This window comes from Punica granatum, chromosome 6 (assembly GCF_007655135.1).
Source record: "Punica granatum isolate Tunisia-2019 chromosome 6, ASM765513v2, whole genome shotgun sequence".
NCBI classification, from domain to species: domain Eukaryota; kingdom Viridiplantae; phylum Streptophyta; class Magnoliopsida; order Myrtales; family Lythraceae; genus Punica; species Punica granatum.
In genome coordinates, this window is record NC_045132.1 from 16,842,662 (window position 1) to 16,863,500 (window position 20,839).

Here is a 20,839-nt window from a genome sequence, read left to right on the forward strand (position 1 = left end):
CACAAAGTTTAGGCAAAAATTGACGGAATTTATAACGGATGTCATTTTTGAGACAATTTAGAAAACTTATGGTTTTTTCTGTTACAAAACAAAATTTAAGACAAAAATGACACTTTTTACAAAACTTTGGTTTTTTTTGTAATTTTCCCTAATTTATTGGAGATTCTACAGTGGTTATACCAAAAAACAATCACCACCGTTGTCTTATTCCTGACAGTCAAATCTTTTCACTTAAAATCCTAACTATACACGTGTCTTAGATTGTTTTAGTTTAAGATTCACTCCTCACAGTTTAATTATTTATATTTTCGGCCATATATCTTCTTTTTGATACTCAATCTCCTCCGTGAGCTAAAATGCCTATATTAGCTAATATATAGAGTCATACAATTATAGGCAAGTCTCATTAAATCAATCTAGATAGGATTAATTATAAAAAACAACACAAGCTTTTCACATTTTAATAATTCTAATACAATTTTTTTTATTAACATAAAAATGTATAGACTTTCGATTTGATAACAATTTTAGAACAACGTCAAATTTTCCGTTAATTTGGACGGAAATTGCTGACGTATAGATCAGGTGGGGCCTACTGTATTTTCTCAATTATGAAATTGTTTCAAAAAAATAAATTAAAAATAACTTAAAAAAACTAGGAAGGAGGGGCATGGCTGGTAGGGACCTTGTCGCCGGCCACCACCCCCGGAATTGGAAGAGTCCCCAAATTGAGGATTCTCCTGATTCCAACGGGTAGGGCCACGACCAAGGTTTTCAGAATCGCGATTCTACCTAGAATCGGTCGAGGGTCGTAGAATCGTGAATCGTAGAATCGTATCGAGAATCGTAAGATTCTACCTATAATTAAAAAAAATCATATATATATATATGTATTATACTTTCCTGAGCAAAAAAAAAATCAATCCTTGATTCCTTATATTTAAAAAAGGATCAAAAACCAACAAACCAACAAAAAGTCATAAAAGTACAAAACATCATTACAAATTATCGAAATTCAAAGTCCAAATTATAATTCAAACTCTCAAAATAAACAGTTAACAACATAAGTCATAACATAGAATGCCCCTAATTATTTGTGTTTAATTCGAATTACCGTTATTCAATTTAATGGTCAAATTGAATCCTTGAATTTAACTCATTGAAACATGATTTAATTTAATTACTTACTGTTAGAAGTGTAGGCCATTAATTTGATTTAATTAATTCTTTTAGTAATAATAATGGTCATTAAAAATGAATGCATTCCTTGCTGTATAAAATGGACAAATGGAAGTGGCTGTTCTAATTAGCAAATATTCAGAGAGACCATTGATGTAATCATTCAGTACGGAATAATATTTTACTTTCCTCGTATTGCAAACCAAAGTTCAGAAACAAAAGAAAACTCCTGAACAAAAGTTAGGCATTTCAACAAACACGTTGGGTGCTGTAAATGGAAGATCAAAAAATAGGAAAGCCGTATCTCAGCGCTGCTTCGCGTATTACGAAAGCCGTATTGCCCGAACGGAGCATGCTACAAGAGCGTAGGTGAGTGGTAATCGTAGGAGGCATGCCCGAACGGCAGCGGCAGCAGTGCGGTTTTAAGAGTAAAAATTGATCAAATAGGCAATTAAGCCAGCGATTTAAGCGGCACAGAGAACATAGCATAAAGGAGAAGAAGAGAGAGGAAGGGAGAAAGAGAGAGAATACTAGTAAATTGAAATGTTCGACTAATGTCACAAATGGGTGATGGAATTGGGATCTGCGGAGCAGCCGGAGCTTCAAGCTCGTCGGAGTCGGAAGTCGGAACAACCGAACAAGAGAACCCAGCACGAAGAATTTGAAGAAATTGTTGAAGTTTGGTGGAGAGTCGGAGGTCCGGTGGATTAGGGCATAGAAATGTCGGGATTGTCAAGACTCAGGATAAAGGAGGAGCACTTGAGAAGAAAGGGAAAGGAGGGGAGAAGAGAGGGAAAAAAAAAAAGTTGTCGGGCTCAGGGCCAATGGGCTGGGCTTCGGCCCAATCTGGCCTCGCCTTCGCCCAAGGGCCCGAATCAGGCCTGCCCTTCGCCCGAGTCTGGGCCGAATTCGGAATCGCAGAATCGGCCCGATTTCGCAATTCCGTGATTCACGGCCCGATTCAGATGCGATTCTACAGTTTCCGATTCAGCCCATTGTATCGGAATCACATGACCCCCCTTGAATATGATTTTACGATTCGAATCATGATTATAAGAATCATGGTCACGACCCTGACCACCACCCCCGATTGGGGTCACCGGTGACCACAGAGGGCGCTGACGACTCCAATTGGGGGTGATGACTGGGGTCGTCCGGACCCAATAAATCTGGAATTGACTTGCGCCACAAAAAGAAGGGAACAATTTCAATATTTCCAAGGGAATATCTTTTGGATTAAGAATAAACAATGGTCGTAAAGAAACCACTGCTGAGCACCAATGACCCAACACAAAGAGAGGATCTGATTCTGAGCTGTGCTAGCGGTGAAAAAGGAAAGATCTTTCTGATCAGGAGTTGGTTACGCTTTGGTTCAAGTTTCTGTGTGAAATTTATAGGACAGTGCTCGACATATTAAGGAACAACCTGTAATTGGAAGCTCTCTATACGGTAATTTCTCTCTTAAAAACTAACACAATGCATCTTCAGACCCTTCCGATGGTTGCTCTGATTGGGAGTGGGCATGAGACGGTAGCCGTGAGTCCAAACTCAACATTTTAGATTAAATCAGGCATCTATTCTGGACTATTGGATCGAAAATCTGCGTGTTGCTTCCACTATTTTCTCTAGACATCAGGAGAGACTTTAAAATGAATTTGGATATGATGTTCCATGATGCCTAGTGTCATGCTGTATTTCATGTGTTTTTCTCGATATATTTTGCACATGATACGTATGTTCTTGTTTCATTTTTTATACTTTGTGTACGATGTTGATGTGTTTGATGAAGTCCTCTTCTTGAGCTTTCAAAATACAAGGAGAGTTGCACATGATAAAGTTTTTCAGATTTCAATAATTGTCAGAAACCATTTTGACCCGTTAAGTCCGACGGTGCCTCTGGTTGAGTGAGAACCTTGAAATTTCCTGTTATTACACAGATGACAGCACATCGAGCGTTTCGATTCTGCAAGCAGTACATACGGACAACCGAGTTCTGCAGGCTTTGTGGAATTATAAGAAAATCATTTGGCTAATCTAAACAAGTACCGCGATCAAAGGGACTGACCCAACTTATCTGCGCTGGAGAGTCTGCAGCTTTATCTTGATACACGATTTGAGCAACTGAAGATTGGTACTGAGCTTGAAATGCGGCAGGTACCTGTCAAACTTTGCACATCATCTTTGATTCTCAAAATTGAACTTCATATGGCTTCTCAAATTGCTGCATTTGAGCATATTGATTCCTTTTCCCGCAGGAAGCTTTTCGTTCTCTTGAGGATATCTATGGTTTAATGTGCATGCTCAAGAAGATCCTTAATGCATCCCTTATGGTGGTTTTTTTACGCGAAGTTGACTGAGATGTTCCAGGCCGTATCTCATCCAGAGAAGCTCTGTCCTGCTTATGCCTAGTTGAAGCTCTTTACTCTTCAGAAAAATTTTAACGAGAATTTTACGCCAAAAAGACCTGTGATTATTTCCGTCATCTATTGTTTTTGATGTATTTTCTGTGGTCCCTGTCAGCACTCCATTTTGGCTCACCAGTTCAGGCAATGCCTATCCACATCAATTCAAACTATGACTTGAGCATCGATACAGAAGAAGGCTCGACAGAGCGGTAAATTGCTATTCATTTTCAAGTCAACAGAAATAGGCAGATGATTCATGCACATGACAGAAGAACATACAGAATCATCCAGCAACATACAGAGCAAACAGGGAGCTTAAACAACATCCAAACCGGCATTTTCAGAATACATCGCCGACACTGCTATTTTCTGCTGGTTCGCTCAACCATCAGAAAATATTCAATATTGGACTCCAAAAATCTCTAGCGGTGCCAAACAAATGAAAAGTGTCTTCAAACACATTTCGCAGATCATCTGCTCTATACAGAGCAATTTCTGTATACAGACAACTTTTCAATGGGAGTTCAAAAACATCGGATCACCAGAGAAAAATTAATGCCTGATGTCAGATGCAGTCATATCCAACAATTATACAGAGCATAAGCATTGCTTCAGATTGTTCTTCGAAAGTCACGCAGACACCTCGAACGACTCCCGAGTGACAGAACAAGTATACCCCTCAATGGAAAATCATATCCGGAGACTGCTCTGACAGAACATCGGCAATCCAAGTTAGCCATGCATTGCCCCAAAAACTACAGTGGACATACGCAAATGGACAAATCAGACTACAATATCCCTTTTAGTTTCCCAAGTGACATCCGAATGGCAGAAAAGATCATTTTCAACGAAAATTCATAACCGGAGGTCCTTTTTATGAAAATTTGATGCCGGATGATTGGCCAATCCAGTGCCGCTTATCCCAAGGCTCGATGTGAAATCCTCAAACGGAATCTCACAACCCATCTAGGCCCTCAGAACAATGCTTTTAGGGTCTCAGAGGCACTTTTTCAATCCTTCAAAGTCCGTTATCAACGAACAGAGATCGTAGCGATCTCCGGATCATCCAAACAACTCAAAAAACATTCTGAGAAATCCGGCTTTAGACTCCTAGAACGTCTCCGGCTTCACATTTTCAATACCGGCTTATTGGTCAAATTTGCAGTCTAATTGACAATGCACATCAAAATGACCAATGCGGAATGCAGATACAAGATACGCATTCTGAAATGGCTAACTTTGCTTTGATTGTCTGAAATGAGCAAAATCGGCTTCCGAGCCCAAAAACCACACGAACATTTTTTTGGGCAAAATAGGTGATTTCGAGCTCGTTTGAACCGTTTTGGCGCGAACATTAACAATTCGACGTTCGTCTGAGCCACAAACCTTGAACACGCGATCAATCGAGACTTGAACTTTATCCCGAACTGCCCTCATGACCCGTGGGACCCACGGATCAACCCTAGTCTCCTCTTTCACTTCATGACCGAATTCTCCAAAGGGGCAAGGCAACTTGCATTTGTCTTCCTCTTCAAATATCTTTCAATCAACCAAGATCACACTCCATCTTCATCAATGCTTCCATCTCTTCTCCATTAATGCAATGGATGAGGATTGAGCTTGAAATTTCCTTAATAAATTCGGATCCCCTAATCTATGCCCCTTAATTGCACTTTTCTTTCACTAATTGCACTTAAGCATAGCCTATATATACTTTCTAAGTCATTAACTTAATCACAACACACCACATGCCATCTCTCTAGCATTTCTCACTCTTCAAGAAGCTCTCAACTCCCCCTTAACTCCAGCAAAAATCGCAGCAAGCAATGGCAAGCAGAAACCAAGCAGAATACCAAAGACTTAAGTCGGAATCAAGGTATTTACCATCCCGGTTTAAATCTAAACTTCACCAAACTTCATATCCCACATGTTTTCGACCCCCTCTATCCATTTTTGGGCTTAGATTTTAAGTTTGAAGCCTTCAACCCATCGGAACAGCCACCACAGAACCGAACCCAGAAAACGGTCTTCTAGGGTCAAAATGGCAATCCAGGCTTCAAGGCCTTCCGGGTCAGTTTGAGTTACCAAAACCCATCAAAAACCTCTCCACACAACCCTAGGAAGTCAAGGAGTCGAGAAATCCAAGAAAAACCCGTCGGTTTTAACCCAGCACGAAGAAACAGCCCGATTGCCCAGTCGGGTCGATTTTTCTGACTGTTATTGCGGTTTTCTTGCAGATCGGGTCGATCCGAGACTCTTTTTCGCAAAACGACCACCACAGCCACCTCCGGGGGTCAGTTAGGAGTCAGGAGCCGTTTACCTTGCCTCAAAATTCCATCGGGAGACACCGTGGTGACGTTCGACCCGAAAATTGCCCAATCGGGTCTGTTTTCCAAACGTACTCTGTTTTTCCGTGATCTTTGCAGGGCCATACGGGTCAACCCGATAGGTCTGGTACCAAACGAGCACCATAGCCACCTCCGGGGGTCAGTTAGGAGTTGGGAGCCACTGACCTTGCATCAAAATTCCATCGGGAGACACCGTGGTGACATATGACTCGAAAACTGCCCAGTCGGGTCTGTTTTCCAAACGTAATATGTTTTCTGTGATCTTTGCAGCGCTATACGGGTCAACCCGACAGGTTTGGAACCAAACGACGACATCTCCAAGGGTCAGTTAGGAGTCGGGAGCCACTAACTTTGCAACAAAATTCCATCGGGGGCCACCGTGGTGACCTCCGACCCGAAAACTGCCCAGTCGGGTCGAGACAGCTTCCAGTCGGGTCTGTTCAATAAAAAACAGCCCAAACCTGACCTAACAAGGTCCAACCCGACTTTTTACAGTCCCATCCCACATCCCAGGACTAGGTATGACCATTTCCGACTTAGAGGAGCTAGGACTTTTACATTTTTGTTGTGTTTATGGGTGTTATAAGGGGTTTTATGCATGTTTCGATTCCAAGTTTTAATTTTCATGCAATTTCAATGTTATATCATGCATTTTTATTATCGTTTAACGTGCTAGCATGTCGAAAAATATTTAAATTGAAATCGAGGAAACCATATCTACCCGGAAAAGCCGAGATACCTCTCGGATTAACCTCTTGGAGAGGTAACTAAGGGTACTCTTGACCTTTTGGGGTCAAGACCGGTTTCCTTGTTCCGATTTGAGTTGTTTCCTGAGTCTTTATGTTTTCCCGCATCCATGGAGCCGGTATTATTTTATCGATTTCATAAATAACGTGTTTGTGCATGTTGTATGTTTAAATGCGTTTTTCAAGCTCATGGCGATACCGGCTTTGTTAAATACGTGTTATTTACCGTGTTTAACGTTTGAGCATGCGAGAAATAATCGAAATTGGGTTAAAGAAAACGCTTGAAACCTGAAACAGGTCAAGGAAACCCATGGCCATTTCCAAGAAGAAAGAGCCGAGAGTTCTTTGACCTGAATCGGGTTAAGGACGGTCTCTTTACCTCGATGAAATCCATTTCTCGAATTTTGTGCAAATTGCAATTTCAATATCGTCGCAAACCCCGCATGCTAACAACTTTAAAACATTATTTTTAAAGTAAAAATGCATGAATTCATGTATCGAAGACTCTTTTGGGGCTATTTGGGTTCCGAAGTTATTTTTGTCATTTTGACCAAATTATCCTTGACCTTCCTGGACCCGTCTTGGCCGCCGTATCATGAATTGTTTTCATTAAATTAAGCTTTTCGGGTACTCAGACTTCATTCAGTGGATCAATTCATGATCTGTCTGATTGTCTGTAACTCGCACATTTACTGCATTCGGCATTTAATTTTAAGCTGTAAATTCACAAACGGATTAATCGGGACGCTCACATGATTAAATCCACTTGGCACTGATAAGTTTGCATGAATTGGTAATTAATTGATAACTCGCGTCGATGAGTTGTCAAATGACGTTAATGCCCTTTTCAAAACTCGCATTTCCAAAATCCCGAAACGCGCTGTCCGATGTAGCATGGACGTCTATGAAGAACTTGTGTGTCTCAACTTGAGTTTTACCCGATTTCAGGTAACTGAGGTCAGGATACAGAAGATCTTTTTAGATCACTTACGGTTAAATCGATCGGTTCTTTGACTTTTTCGGGGTTCTTGCACAACAGTGAATGATCCAGGGAATTGGTCGACACCGCCTACAAGCCGAGGTGGCTCGCACTGTGATGTTTCCCTTTTCTGAAAACAATTTTCGAATAAAGGGTAGAATCTTCTTTTCACAATTCAGCGATATTCTTAGGGTTAGCTTGACAGAAACACTACAGTATCAGGATAAGAATATGCTACCTGTTTAGGTGCAGGTTCATCTGCAAAGCCTTTTCTTATTCACTGATGAGTTTCTGTCATCCTATCGTAAACTCGGATAACTTGAACGGTTATCTCTGTCACAAAACATGCAAAATGTTGATTAACCTTTCACTCGACCTAACCAAACACTAGATAATGGTTAGGTAGAACTCTAGGTTCCAAATCTAGAGTCAAAACACAAGTTTGGCTAATTCAGTGGTGATTCAGCGTCACAATACAGAACAACTGTAAAAGCAATCCACACACACGAGATTTGACTCTATTTGTCAAGTTCTCAAAGCAAAGCCGAATGTAAAACGTTTTGCACGATTGCTTGTTTAGCATATGACATTTGCTTGCAAAATACCCCTGGGTTAATAACTTGTTAATTCACGTAAACTCGGCAATAACAAACACATTGTCTGCAATATGCATGTTGTTTGTTACTTTTATGCTATTGCTTGTCCATGCGAGTCGAGCCCGACCCATAGGACGTATTGCACTTAGGGTTCAACGCCCTAACCATCAGTCACGGGGTCCAACGCCCCATTCACTGAGAGCGCTTGAATTTCAGTTTTTCGGTGTTTCCTTGAACTCACGGCGAGTTGGAGCGGAATAGTAACCGAAAGCGAACTTACTGGGATTCGACCATTTGTAATTTGTATTTATTATTTTTCTGAGAGCATTGTAAGGATTTTACTTTGTACATTCATTCTGTAAGAATCCCAGTTTGTGAGCGAACGGTTCGAGAGTTGAACTAATCGAATTGGTCCAATGCTTGCCCAGACAAGAGTAATCCCAAGATTTCGCGGTTCCGGTTCACGCAGGAATTCAAACATCATAATTTGATGAACTGTAACGCAAGATTGTGAATCGATTCCCTGACACACGGGTCTACTTCTCTCTTGGCTTCTCAACCGACATCATTTAGTTTACCGAATTTCCAATGTCAAAACGTGTGCGCCGAGCGCAGCCTAATTCACACGGTAAATAAAAACAGCAAGCCTAGCAAACCAGAGTACCGAAAGGGCGTGCGAGATATAGGCCTGCACGTAACTTGAACCCTCAAACTCGGACTTTCCGGTTCCGCACAGATCAATGCCTTAGCAAAACTATGTGTTTCATACCCCTAGACCCGGGTAACTTATCGGCCCTCGACTTTCGGGTCATAAAATGATAAGTGGCGACTCCTTCTCACGGGTGTCCGTCACGCATCCCCGGGAAGGTGGACACTCCCAAGCCGTGCGATCCAAAAGCGTGCATGCAGGCCCCGACGTGAGTCCACATTTGGGTCCGTATAGTCCCTTACATGCTAAAGCTAACTTCTAAATTTTCTGAGAACTTCCCTTGTTGCTATAGTATCTCTTGCTCTGTTTTCTATTATAAGCTTTTCTTCATTGCTTGAACTTGGTTGCTATGTGACTTGCCTGGAACATATCCATGAAATCATGCTCTATCGAGACTTTCATTTGAAAATCCACTCATCTAAGATGCTGCAGAACCTCCATGTAGAAACTTGCTATTTTGATCCTGGATATTTATTAATTTTTTAGTGGGTATGCAATATCATATGTAGTCAGTAATTTTTCCTTTTATAATCTATCAGAAATGGCACGTTCTCTTGGCGGCAGCAGCTTAAATACAAACCTAATGGAAGGCTAAGTGAGTCTCTTTATTCCTTGAATATGCTGTTTGAGATATGGCTGAGATGATTGATGATTCCTTGATTGATTTGCGGTTGTTCTATGTGGTTTCAATAGCTCGGGGCTATGTTTGATCTGTGAGATGAGTTGTACAACGGATATTCGACGGATTCGAGTATTTTTATCATGCTTTTAATGACAAAAAGTTGCGCATAACTACATGCTGAGTTATGTGATGATCCCTGATGGATTTGGGGAACGTTGGCATGATTTTTGGAGTTTAGATGCAGAGATTGTAGTGTGGGCTAAGTTGCTTGACAGTCCTTAGATTCCTATGAGGAGGTTTAGCTCGATTTTGTTGAATTTAAGTTGTATTCTTGACACGAACTGATTTTTGGATGTTATGAGGTACTGTTGCATTAGATTTGGAGATGGATTGTTGCGTCAGCTTGGTGGACTAAACCTCGTGTCGTTGTTCTTGATTTTGGAAGAATGCGCTATGATTGATGACATATATATGTGGAGGTGCCTTGCGTTCATCGTCTTAGAGCTCGATGTAGAACGCCCTTGCTTGTTGGTCGCTCATGATTAAGAGCTTTAGAAGCTCGTTTTAGTTACCTTTATGTCAAAGAATGAATTATCCTTTCGTCTAGATGCCTTAGGGTTGATTCCCTTTGAATTTCTTGACCGTTTCGATCTCTTTAAGGTTGATATAGGACACCTTTCGGTTCTGGACAGATTTGGTTTGAGGGCTTTGAAACTCATTTTGATCTTGTATGCAGAGTGACGAGGGTCCTTTGCTGCATAAAGCTCTTTAGGTTATCCCTCATTGCATATTGTATCGATGAGGTGACGAGATTGGTAAATATCTCCATTGAATTGGTCTCATTAACCTTGTGCTTCCATATGGTTTCTTTGTTGTCTCTCGTTTCTTTGTTTCCTTGTTTTGCATATCACATTGAGCAAAAGGAGAAGAAAGGAGGAGAGATGAGAAGATAAGAGACCAGTGCCAGCTCGACTCAAAGACGGCGTGGAGACCGACCTAGGCCTAGGTTGGTCCCGACTTGATGACCACCTCGGTCCGTAGTAGACAAGGATTCTCCCGAGCTAAACTCTCCTAAAAACCTCGTAGGAGCAAGGTATAAAAGCTCGAATCTTAGTATCATGAGATGGGTCTTTTGATGTTTGATGGGTGGATTATATGAGCGTTATGACGGGTGCTTGATTACAATTAATTGGGTGATTAATTCTAAGTGGACTTCGAATTTAATTCTTGTACTTAATAAACCCACCCCACACGAACAAGAAGTAACTAAAGGTTGGGACTTAAAATGGATTGAATTGCACGATAACGAACCCACATGAATTGAACTTATATTGGGTTGGGCTTTAATTGGACCTAATTCGACTTCAGAGAACTTATTTTGCGTGAATGTGGACTAAGGGCTCATGGCCATTTCACTTGGCCCATAATTCAAAAAGATTTGAGAGCCCATGCATGTGATTACATGCATCCATGATGATATGTGTGATTGTATTGATTGCAAATTGAACTCACATGAATTTGAATAATCACGTACACTCAACTTAAATCACCTAATTAATTCCAATCGAGCCTGAATCCTTAGGTCACGGTGAGTAAGAGAAGTTTGTGTGTTCCACACAATTATCAGTTTGCAGAAGTTCAAATATATCCCAACATCTTAATTATAATCGAAAAAGCCCGTGAGTTCAATATTGCAAATATGGAACTGCTGGAGCATTTTTCTGTTAATTTGTTTTGTTGATCCATATTTTCCAAATTCAAATCTTCAGAAGATCATATTGGCTTAAAATTAACCATCCCTAACCTTTACTGAGTTGATCGTTGAGTTCTAAAACCTTTAGTGACCAACTTTTCTTACTAGCTAAAGTGGTTAATTATTTACTACACTTTAAAAAAGTTAATAACTTTCGAGTTTTTCTTTAATTTTCTTATACTCTGGAATTACTAAAATGTCGTCAAAATTGAACGTGTAAAAATTGAAATGAACAAGGTCCCATATTAGCATAAATTAGAATAAAAAAACGAAATAATAGGCCTTTTCAAGAAAAAGAAAAAAACTAAACGTTGGGATAAATTTGAAATTGATTGCAAACATTGGATCTCTTTTAGCTAGACAAATATGCTTCTACAACTTTCTCAGTTTCAACTAAACTTTTCAAAATCTTCGAAAATTTTCTCTGAGTAAATGAACCTTAAATTTTATTAAACTAAAGATGGAATTGCTTAGACTTTTAGTTTGATATATTCTTTTTTAGTTACGATGGAAATCGATGGTCAAGTATAAAGGATAAGCGAAAATGAATTGTACTGTAATGGTTCACATCCGGGTAACTTAGAGGTTTTAAATTTAATTCGCTTTGAAAATTTTCTTGCTAATTTAAGATTTTCTACTTTTGTGTATTAAGTCGATCAACTTTCTTTATAACTAAAAAAACTAAATATGTAAAATACAAGGGGTGCAACTACTAGTGCAACCAAAAATGACCTTAGTTGTTTGTGCAGGTTACCAGAGTTTATGATATTGTGCGAGGACTGAGAGAGATTTATTTTTTAGTGGACTGATAAGATTCAAACTACATAAATCATTGGATTTTAAATATTAGGATGTACTCCGAAAACTTGGCATGTAATATGTTAATTAAGGGAAAAACCATAAAAAGAAAATGAGTCCAACGTATAATCATGGATATAACAAAATACATTAGGGGAATAGATAGTCTCTACAAATCAAGCTCCTGCTCTTCAAGTAAAACTAATGGGTACCAACAGACATGTACTATATTAAAAGACAAGACATAAACACTAAACACTAAACCCATATCACTGCATTATTTACCGGATCAGTTGGATTGGATTATATTATTTGTGAGGCCAAGCCATGAACTCAACCTCTCTGTCGGTAACATGTTTTGCCTGTGCTGCCATGCCATGGTATTGTTTTATTTTATATGGTAAATTTCAACGATCCCTCTTCCGTTGCCCGCCATGGAAATAGTTCAAATTACGGCATGATCATTAGTGTCACGTCGAGTCACCTATGGGAGTGGGAGTTGAATCATGGGAGTGGGAGTTGGTGAAGTTGGACCAATGTTTCAAAAATAAAAGTCTATGGCCCTATCCATGATTAGTTATTATATGAAATTATGCGTGAAATGTACAGAATATGAAAATTATTCTCCATTGCTGGAAACGGGTCCTAGTAAGGAATCCAATAAAAAAGTATAACGAATTGATACACCCTTTCATCTAGTAATTAAAATATTTTAAATTTAATATTCATGATATTCGACACAGAAGTGGTTCACGTTTCGTTGGACTAGGCTCATTAACTGCTCTTATAATAATAAAAAAAAAACTGAATCATTCTAAAGAGACAAATTCGGCCGGCCCCAACGGATTCTTCCGTCAACGACAAGACACGCAGCCCGCCCACTGATCTAACGACCCTTCCCGGAATCCTCGGGCGAGTACGGCCACCATACCTTTACTCGCCTCCACCGCCGTCGATCCTGCCGCCATCCGACCTCTCTTCCTCGTCGTCTTCTTCCTCTTGAGAACTTTCAACTCGCTCCCTCTGTCCTGTTCGTGTTTGCTGTGCTGTCTGCTCTTTCTCCTCTCCTTCCCTTCAATTCAAACTTCAGCCGCCTCCGCGACTGACTTCCAAGAAATGGAAGAAATCCCTACTCCCCGGCTGCTCTGACGAAAGCCCCGCCTCCCACCATGTCCGCCCTCAGCCTCTCCCTCCGTCTCCTCGTCCTGGGCTTCGCTCTGTCCCTCCTCAGCCCCCGGTCCTCCGCCCAGAACGACACCGCATGCCCCCTCAACTTCACCATCCTCAGCGACCTGATGTCCGGCTCCTCGTCCCGCCCCGGCCTCGACTCCCCCACGGCCTGCCGCTACATCCTCCAGGGCCTCCGCCTCGTCGAGTCTGCCCACCTCCGCCTCACCTCCTCCTTCCTCCCACCGCCTTCTGCTGCTGAGTCCTGCTGGTCGTCCTACCAGTCCCTTATCGACACCCTCATCCCGAACTTCGACATCCGGTCGTCCTGCGGCTTCGAGACCTCGTGGATCGCCGATGGGTGCATGAACATCTCGACCCGTGCCCAGTTCGAAGCCTTAATCTCCAATTCGACACTCGACAACGTGGTCTCGAGCTGCAACCAGTCCCTGGAGAACAACTCCCCCTGTGCTTCTTGTACGACGAGCTTGTCCCTCCTCCAGGCTAATTACCTGACGGGCCCTTCTGTGGGGAACGTGTCCGATTGCACCGCGTATGGCTCGATTTATGCCGCCGCGTTCGCCAACTACCTGGGCCCAGCTGACAAGGGCACTGCCAAATGCCTGTTCTTGCTTGATTTTACCAGCCCTGCCTCGAGCAGCCGGAAGAGGAAAATTGTGATCTTGGCGGTTCTCATCAGTTGTGGAGTCGGGTTGTTGCTGGTTATTCTTGGTGGTTTCTTGATATTGAGGAGGAGGAACGGTGGCTTGAGGAAGCGGACGAGGAGGGGGTTCGGGCGGGAGAGTGAAATGGGCCTCGGACCGGAGCTTGACTCCATCAAGGACAGCACCACATTGGTCCCATACACATTTGAGGACATCAAGAAGGCGACTCGGAACTTCTCCAGGGACAATATTATTGGGAGGGGCGGGTACGGGAATGTCTACAGAGGTTTCCTAGATGGGACTGAAGTTGCCCTTAAGAGGTTTAAGAACTGTTCCGCTGCAGGGGATGTGAATTTCGCACACGAGGTCCAAGTTATTGCTAGTGTTAGGCATGTGAATCTCGTAGCCCTCAGAGGATACTGTATCGCCACGACACAGTTCGAGGGTCACCAGAGGATCATTGTCTGCGATTTGATGCGGAATGGGAGTCTGTATGATCACCTGTTCGGACCATCAGACAGGAAGCTCAGCTGGCCCCTTAGGCAGAAGATTGCACTTGGGACAGCAAGGGGGCTAGCCTACTTGCATCACGGGGCCCAGCATATGATCATCCACCGGGACATCAAGGCGAGCAACATTCTGTTGGACGAGAGATTCGAGGCCAAAGTGGCTGATTTTGGGCTTGCCAAATTCACCCCCGAGGGCATGACACATTTGAGCACTCGGGTTGCAGGCACAATGGGATATGTTGCGCCTGAATATGCCCTATACGGGCAATTGACGGAGAGGAGTGACGTGTACAGCTTTGGAGTTGTGCTGCTTGAGCTTCTGAGTGGGAAGAAGGCCCTCCTCGTAAGCAGCGAGGAGAATCAGCATTCCCTTGTAACTGATTGGGCTTGGTCGTTAGTTAGGGAAGGGAGGGCTCTAGATGTTATTGAGGATGGAATACCCGAGTTGGGGCCGCCAGAGGTATTGGAGAAGTATGTTCTGGTAGCAGTTTTATGCTCGCACCCTCAGTTGTACGCGAGGCCAACAATGGACCAGGTTGTTAAGATGTTGGAGACGGATCTGACTGTCCCCTCAATTCCCGAGCGTCCTATCCCCCTCGTGGCTAATATTGATGATATCGAGAGGTCAGTCAGTAGTACTGAGTCTGGGCAGTTATCTACACCTCGAGGGTTCCAGTCCTACACGGTGGAAGGGAAGAGACAATTGGATGGCAGAGAGAAAATCAAAGACTCAAGTACGAGTCGATCTAGTCAAGAGTTTCTATGATCACTGTGAGGTTTATCCTAAGCTGCAGCTCAGTTCATACATTGATCACCTTTCCTACTGTAAAGTATACACGGTATATTTATCCAAAAAAAAGAGTATACACGGTATAGGATAGTTCTTTTTTTTTATGGTTTAATTATTTGTTTTGTTGACAAATAGATAGATTTGTGCAGAAAACGATTATCAATTTTCGATAGGTGGAGCGAGAGAGTGATCGATTGAATTGATTTGCAGAAGATATTGCGTCATTGTACATTATCTTCATGTTTTGGAATGGAACCAAAGCGTCTGAGAGAAATCACCTTTTGAGTTCAATACCAATGAATTGCAGACGGCGTTGTTTCCTATCTTCTGTTGTCTATAGCTTGTTCTGATCACTCCAATGGTATAACGATAGCTAGACAGATATCTCGTGTATTCATGCCGGTTGCTGTCAGCATTACTTGAAAGATCTCGAGTAGAGCCTTCCTGCACTCTGGAGTTCGGCATATCGTTAATGTCCCTGTTCTATGAAGAGTCTGCAGGCAACTTGTGAGGAAGCATTGTTGGGAGCTGCTGGAAAATTGAAATCTAAGTCTGCGATTTGTAAATGATAAATAACCGGCGCAGATGGTATGGTACCCAGGTCCTCCTGCCACGAATTTTTACAGCGATAGTTTATAATCCACAGGCCATTTTCGACACTAAAGCTACGAAATTGGTCCTGACATGCTTGCTACCAGACACCCTTGTAGTTTAAATGTTCTACGGAATCCAAACAAGCTACGAAGGCAGTCTCGCCCACTCTGGTGCGTTGTCCCGATTCTCTAGCAAAGCGTTTGCATAGGCGAAAGCCTCTCAACAAGGATGTATGTTAATTTAATTTAGTCACCAACTGTAGAAAGGCTAATGAGATGAAAATCAGTGATATCCCAGAACTTCTGATAGAATAGAGGCGGCATACTGTCAAGCCCAGAGGCCTTTAGAGGGTGCATTCCATCGAGCAAACCTGATCTCATATGCGAGAAGGTTGGGAATAAGTTGAACATTTCCCTCAGGATTGACTTCTGAATCCAAATGGCCAAGCAAACTTTCGTTAAGGAATCCAGGACAACCCTCCAGTCGAGATCCCGAACCTCCCTAGACCTGGCAGCCGATGCCGGCAGGCAGGCAACATATTTTTCCAGTGGCAAAATCAGGGAGGAAGCTCCTAAGATGAAGCTAGAAAGGGGCTGAAGTGAGGTCGATCTCTTCGTTCATGACACCTCGGGCCTTGAACCTTCCAGAGGTCCCTGCTTTCAGCAAATGACATATCCTTGGGGTAGTTGAAGTTGCAGGTGAGCACATGCCCTTTCCTTTGCTGGTGCAATGTGTACCCCATTCTTTGTATTCCATATATTCGGACAGCTCGTTGATAACTTGTTTCGCCATGGGCAGTTTAGAGCCGAAAGGCTTAGCCAAGATAAGACGGCATTTCATTGGTGAGCCCAAGGAATCATCGCAATGGAGTTTGCAAGGTTCGGTGGGGATGAAGACACCACGTTGGCTTGGAAAAAAGAGTTAAGCAGAACTCTCTATGCGGCAATTCACGGTGGGACTGGAAGATTTACCAGAGAGATTTGGATCCTGATTGGGAGGTGGCATGGAAGGTGAACAAGTTAATGGAGATGAAGGGGTGGTAGTGGAGAAGATATGAATGCTTTCATCAATGCGTCTCCAATAAAGGAAGGACATTGATGATCTCTAAAATTTCCGGGATCTTCTTTTTCCAAAAAGAGAGCATTTGTACTTAAGCTTTTGTTAGAGCCGTGCAAGTTAAAGTCTCGGCACTGCAACAGCAATTTACTGAGCGCCGTTCTTATACCATCCATCCTTCGGAAACACCCAAATATCAGCTACTTCATCTGATAAGAAGGTGGTGGTGTTCACATGGCAACCAAAGACGATATCGAAAACCAGGAAATCCGCAGGCAAGGAGGAGTTCAAGAACCGCTCGTTCATACTGATAAGAACCAAATGGATGATGATACCCAAAAAGGGCAATCCTGGATGGCTTATTTCAGCACATTCATTGCAGTTTGTGGCTCCTATGAATTTGGGACCTGTGTAAGCAACTACAACCGGGATTGCTATCAAGAGAACAGCAGAAAAAGAGAAGAACAAGATTCTTAATGCTGTTCCTCTGTGTTTTTTGTTCATCTTCAGGCAGGATACTCGTCGCCCACTCAGTCTGGGATCAGGAGGGATCTCAATCTTTCCTTGGCTGAGGTATGAAATATATCGATTGCTGCATAATTTAACCCAAAGCAAATAGATTCATCCCCGGGACTTATATAAAGAACTAATATGAGGATTTCCTTTGGCTCCCTCTGATTTTCTATTTTGTTGGAAAATCTTGTGCAGTATTCAGGGTTCGGTTCCATATTAACTTTCGGTGCGATGATTGGGGCGATAACTGGTAGACCAATTGCAAATTTTATAGGCCGGAAAGGGGTAAGCAATAGATAAACTGATATGCATTCAAAATTGAAAATAATTTGCAATCCGCCGAGTAATATATAATTGTGTGGAGCTTTATCTGTTACATCACAATCTGCAAACTATGCAACATGTGCAGACAGTGAGAATGGCAAGCGGATTCTGTGTTGCTGGGTGGCTTGCTATCTACTTTGCCGAGGTCTCACTTACCAAATTTTGATGCAATTTTGCCAATTCAATGTCTCAGCAGCGAGACCTTGTCCTTAGAAGTTTTTCTTGATTGTTTTTGTTTATTCGAACTTTTTTCCAATCAAAGGGGGTATGGACAATGGACATTGGAAGGTTAGCAACGGGATATGGGATGGGTGTCTTCTCCTATGTGGTGACTCTCTTTATCCCATAAAAGTTTCCAAAATTTCCTTTTCCATGAAACTGGTTCAATCAATCAATTTTTGGGTCTATGCAAAGGTGTCGATCTTCATAGCTGAAATCGCGCCAAAGGATCTCCATGGAGTGCTGACTTCCATAAATCAGGTTCTTTCTGAGCTGTACTTCCAAGACGGTCAATTTGAATTGTACAATTTTTTTTTCTAATAATCATGTCAACTGTCTTCCTTTCTTTGCAGTTGATGATTTGTACAGGATCGTCCTTTTTTTTCATAATTGGGAACATTTTATCATGGTAGAATTTATCGTTAATCGGTGAATTTTCAAACTTAACACAATTCACTGCCAAATGTTTGCAAAAAGGAGCCTAACTTGTGGAACGTTGTTTAAGTTTACAGGACTAATCCCATGTGCAGTTCTCCTATTTGGTCTCTTTCTCATCCCGGAGTCTCCGAGACGGCTTGTATGTGCTTGAACAAATTTTCTTCTTTTCTTTCCTACACTTCATTTTCTCCTAGTTGATTGTCAACATACATCGATGCACAATGTTGATTGAGTTGTCTGTGGATGCAGGCAAAAAGAGGAAGGAAGAATGATTTTAGGATTGCTCTACAGAACTTCGGGGCAAGGATGTAGATATATCTGAAGAAGCAATTGAGATCCAAGTGAAGTTATTCAACTTTTCATTTAAGTTTTCTGTTTATTTGTATCTTCGGTCGACATATATGTTTACAGTTTCCTGAAAGTGATTTTATGTTCTTTTGGCAGGATTACATTGAAACTCTTGAACAACTCCTGAAAGCCAATTTGCTCGATTTATTCCAGAGGAGATACCTATGCTCTGTCATTGTATTCCTGTTCCTCTAGTTCTCTATTTATTTTGCTCAGAAAGGAAAAGAACAATAGTAAAAGAATCCCATCCCTCGTTATCACTCAAATGTCCTGTTCTCGTGTTGATCAGACTGGAGTGGGACTGATGGTCTTCCAATAGTTCGGAGGAATCAATGGGATTGGTTTCTATGCGAGCAATATTTTTAAGGAAGCACGTTCTGTCCAAATTATAACTGCTCATGAAATTTTGATGAAGAAATGGATATTACGAGAAAAATGGTACTTAATGATAACTCTATAAATGTAATATCCCTGCAGGATCTTCCTCGACCGTCGGAACCATAACCTATGCGGTTGTACGGGGACTGCATTCTCAGTCAATCCAATAAGCAATTATTTAAAACCCAAATGAAAGTGAATGTGATACGGTGAGCTAATGCAGGTCATTGTCACAGCAATAGGCACTACTTTGGTCGACAGAGCAGGAAGGAAGCCCCTTATACTGGTAAACCCCTAAAATCAAGTGCCTCGAGTATATTTTCTAACAGTGTCTTGACTGGGTTCATGTGGAGATTTGAGCATCAAATGTAATCGTTTAATAGCTGTCCTGCATTCTCATAGCAGGATACAGTTCCTAAATTATTAACTGTAACAACCATTGCGTTTGTAAACTCAGGTATCTGCAGCAGGATTGGTCATAGGTTGTCCCCTGGCAGCAGTGTCATTCTACTTGAAGGTCCGTAACTCTGCAACCTAGTGCCCCATCATGGTAAGGTTTGAGGGTCACCTTGATGGGGGTGGAAGCTCGAGCCCGGTTTCCCTAGGTAACCATTCCCTTCACATTCTGTCATCTTCCAAGCTTCCATCCGCTTTAAAAAGATTCGTAGCTAACAGCAAGATAGAAATTGTTCTTGGAAACAGGTCCATGAATTGGGCAGCTAAGGCAGTTCTGGTCCTTGCCATTGTGAACATTATGGTAATCTCATTTCCATTATCAGACCACAGTTATCTGAAAAGTAGTGTCGGTTTTCTTCCTTGATGCATCTCAATCCGCCTTTTTGATGTTCTTTAATTTGTTCCTCAGATGTGCATTGGATCATTCTCGGCAGGAATGGGTACTATTCCTTGGGTTGTGATGTCGGAGGTAAAGTACTAAATTCAAAGGCCAAACCTACCATAAATTTTGTCTGAATCTCTATTTTCCATACTCTGGACTCGGAAACATTTATCCAAATTATGCAAATACCACATAGACAGTGATGGTTTGTCTTGTTGCAATTCTACGAAAGCTTCATTCCGGGTCTTTTGCTTCCTCAGACATGGTGTCCTAATATGTTAACTGGCTTAATTTGCAAATATTTCCAATCAACGTCAAGGGAGTTGCAGGGGGGTTCGCGACCCTGGTGAACTGGTTCGGGGCATGGGTGGTTTCCTACTCTTTCAACTTCCTGTTGAGCTCGAGCTCCTACAGTATGTGAAACCGAAACTATAACTACTGTCATAGGCGAACTCTGTAATAATATATGCACACGTATCAGATGTTGAGATTCGGCAGTTCATGATCATTTCAGTTGGCATCAACCCGCCTATTGAGAGGGATCGTTTAAAGTCATGTTTTTTCCTCTTTCTTACAGGTACATTTATTCTGTATGCTGCAATCAATGCATTAGTAATATTGTTTGTCATCAGAGTCGTGCCGGAGACAAAGGGGAAGGCTCTTGAACAAATCCAAGCTGCAATAAACTCGTAAAAGCACACGCTAGACTCTGCACCATCATTCATCACCGTTCTTTTAGGTCAAACCTCGATCCTTTTGGTGATTCTACTTGGTGATTTCTATGATCACACCCATTGGGAGGTCAAGATCATCTCTATCTCTGGAATAATCGTAATCTTAACGGGACTCGTAAAATTTTCATTTA

The 20,839-nt window shown here is 42.0% G+C and overlaps 1 protein-coding gene and 1 pseudogene across 1 annotated transcript; both read left to right on the forward strand.

Moving 5' to 3' along the window:
- The first annotated feature begins 12,972 nt into the window (after positions 1 to 12,972).
- Positions 12,973 to 15,559, forward strand: LOC116210519 (probable LRR receptor-like serine/threonine-protein kinase RKF3). Its single transcript, XM_031544403.1, has one exon. The coding sequence runs from the start codon at positions 13,305 to 13,307 to the stop codon at positions 15,240 to 15,242; it is 1,938 nt and encodes a 645-aa protein (XP_031400263.1). The 5' UTR covers positions 12,973 to 13,304; the 3' UTR covers positions 15,243 to 15,559.
- A 165-nt stretch (positions 15,560 to 15,724) lies between these two features.
- On the forward strand, positions 15,725 to 20,839 carry LOC116210521 (annotated as a pseudogene).

Coding starts and splice junctions, on each gene's coding strand:
- LOC116210519 (XM_031544403.1), top strand. CDS start 13,305: ATGTCCGCCCTCAGCCTCTCCCTCCGTCTCCTCGTCCTGGGCTTCGCT.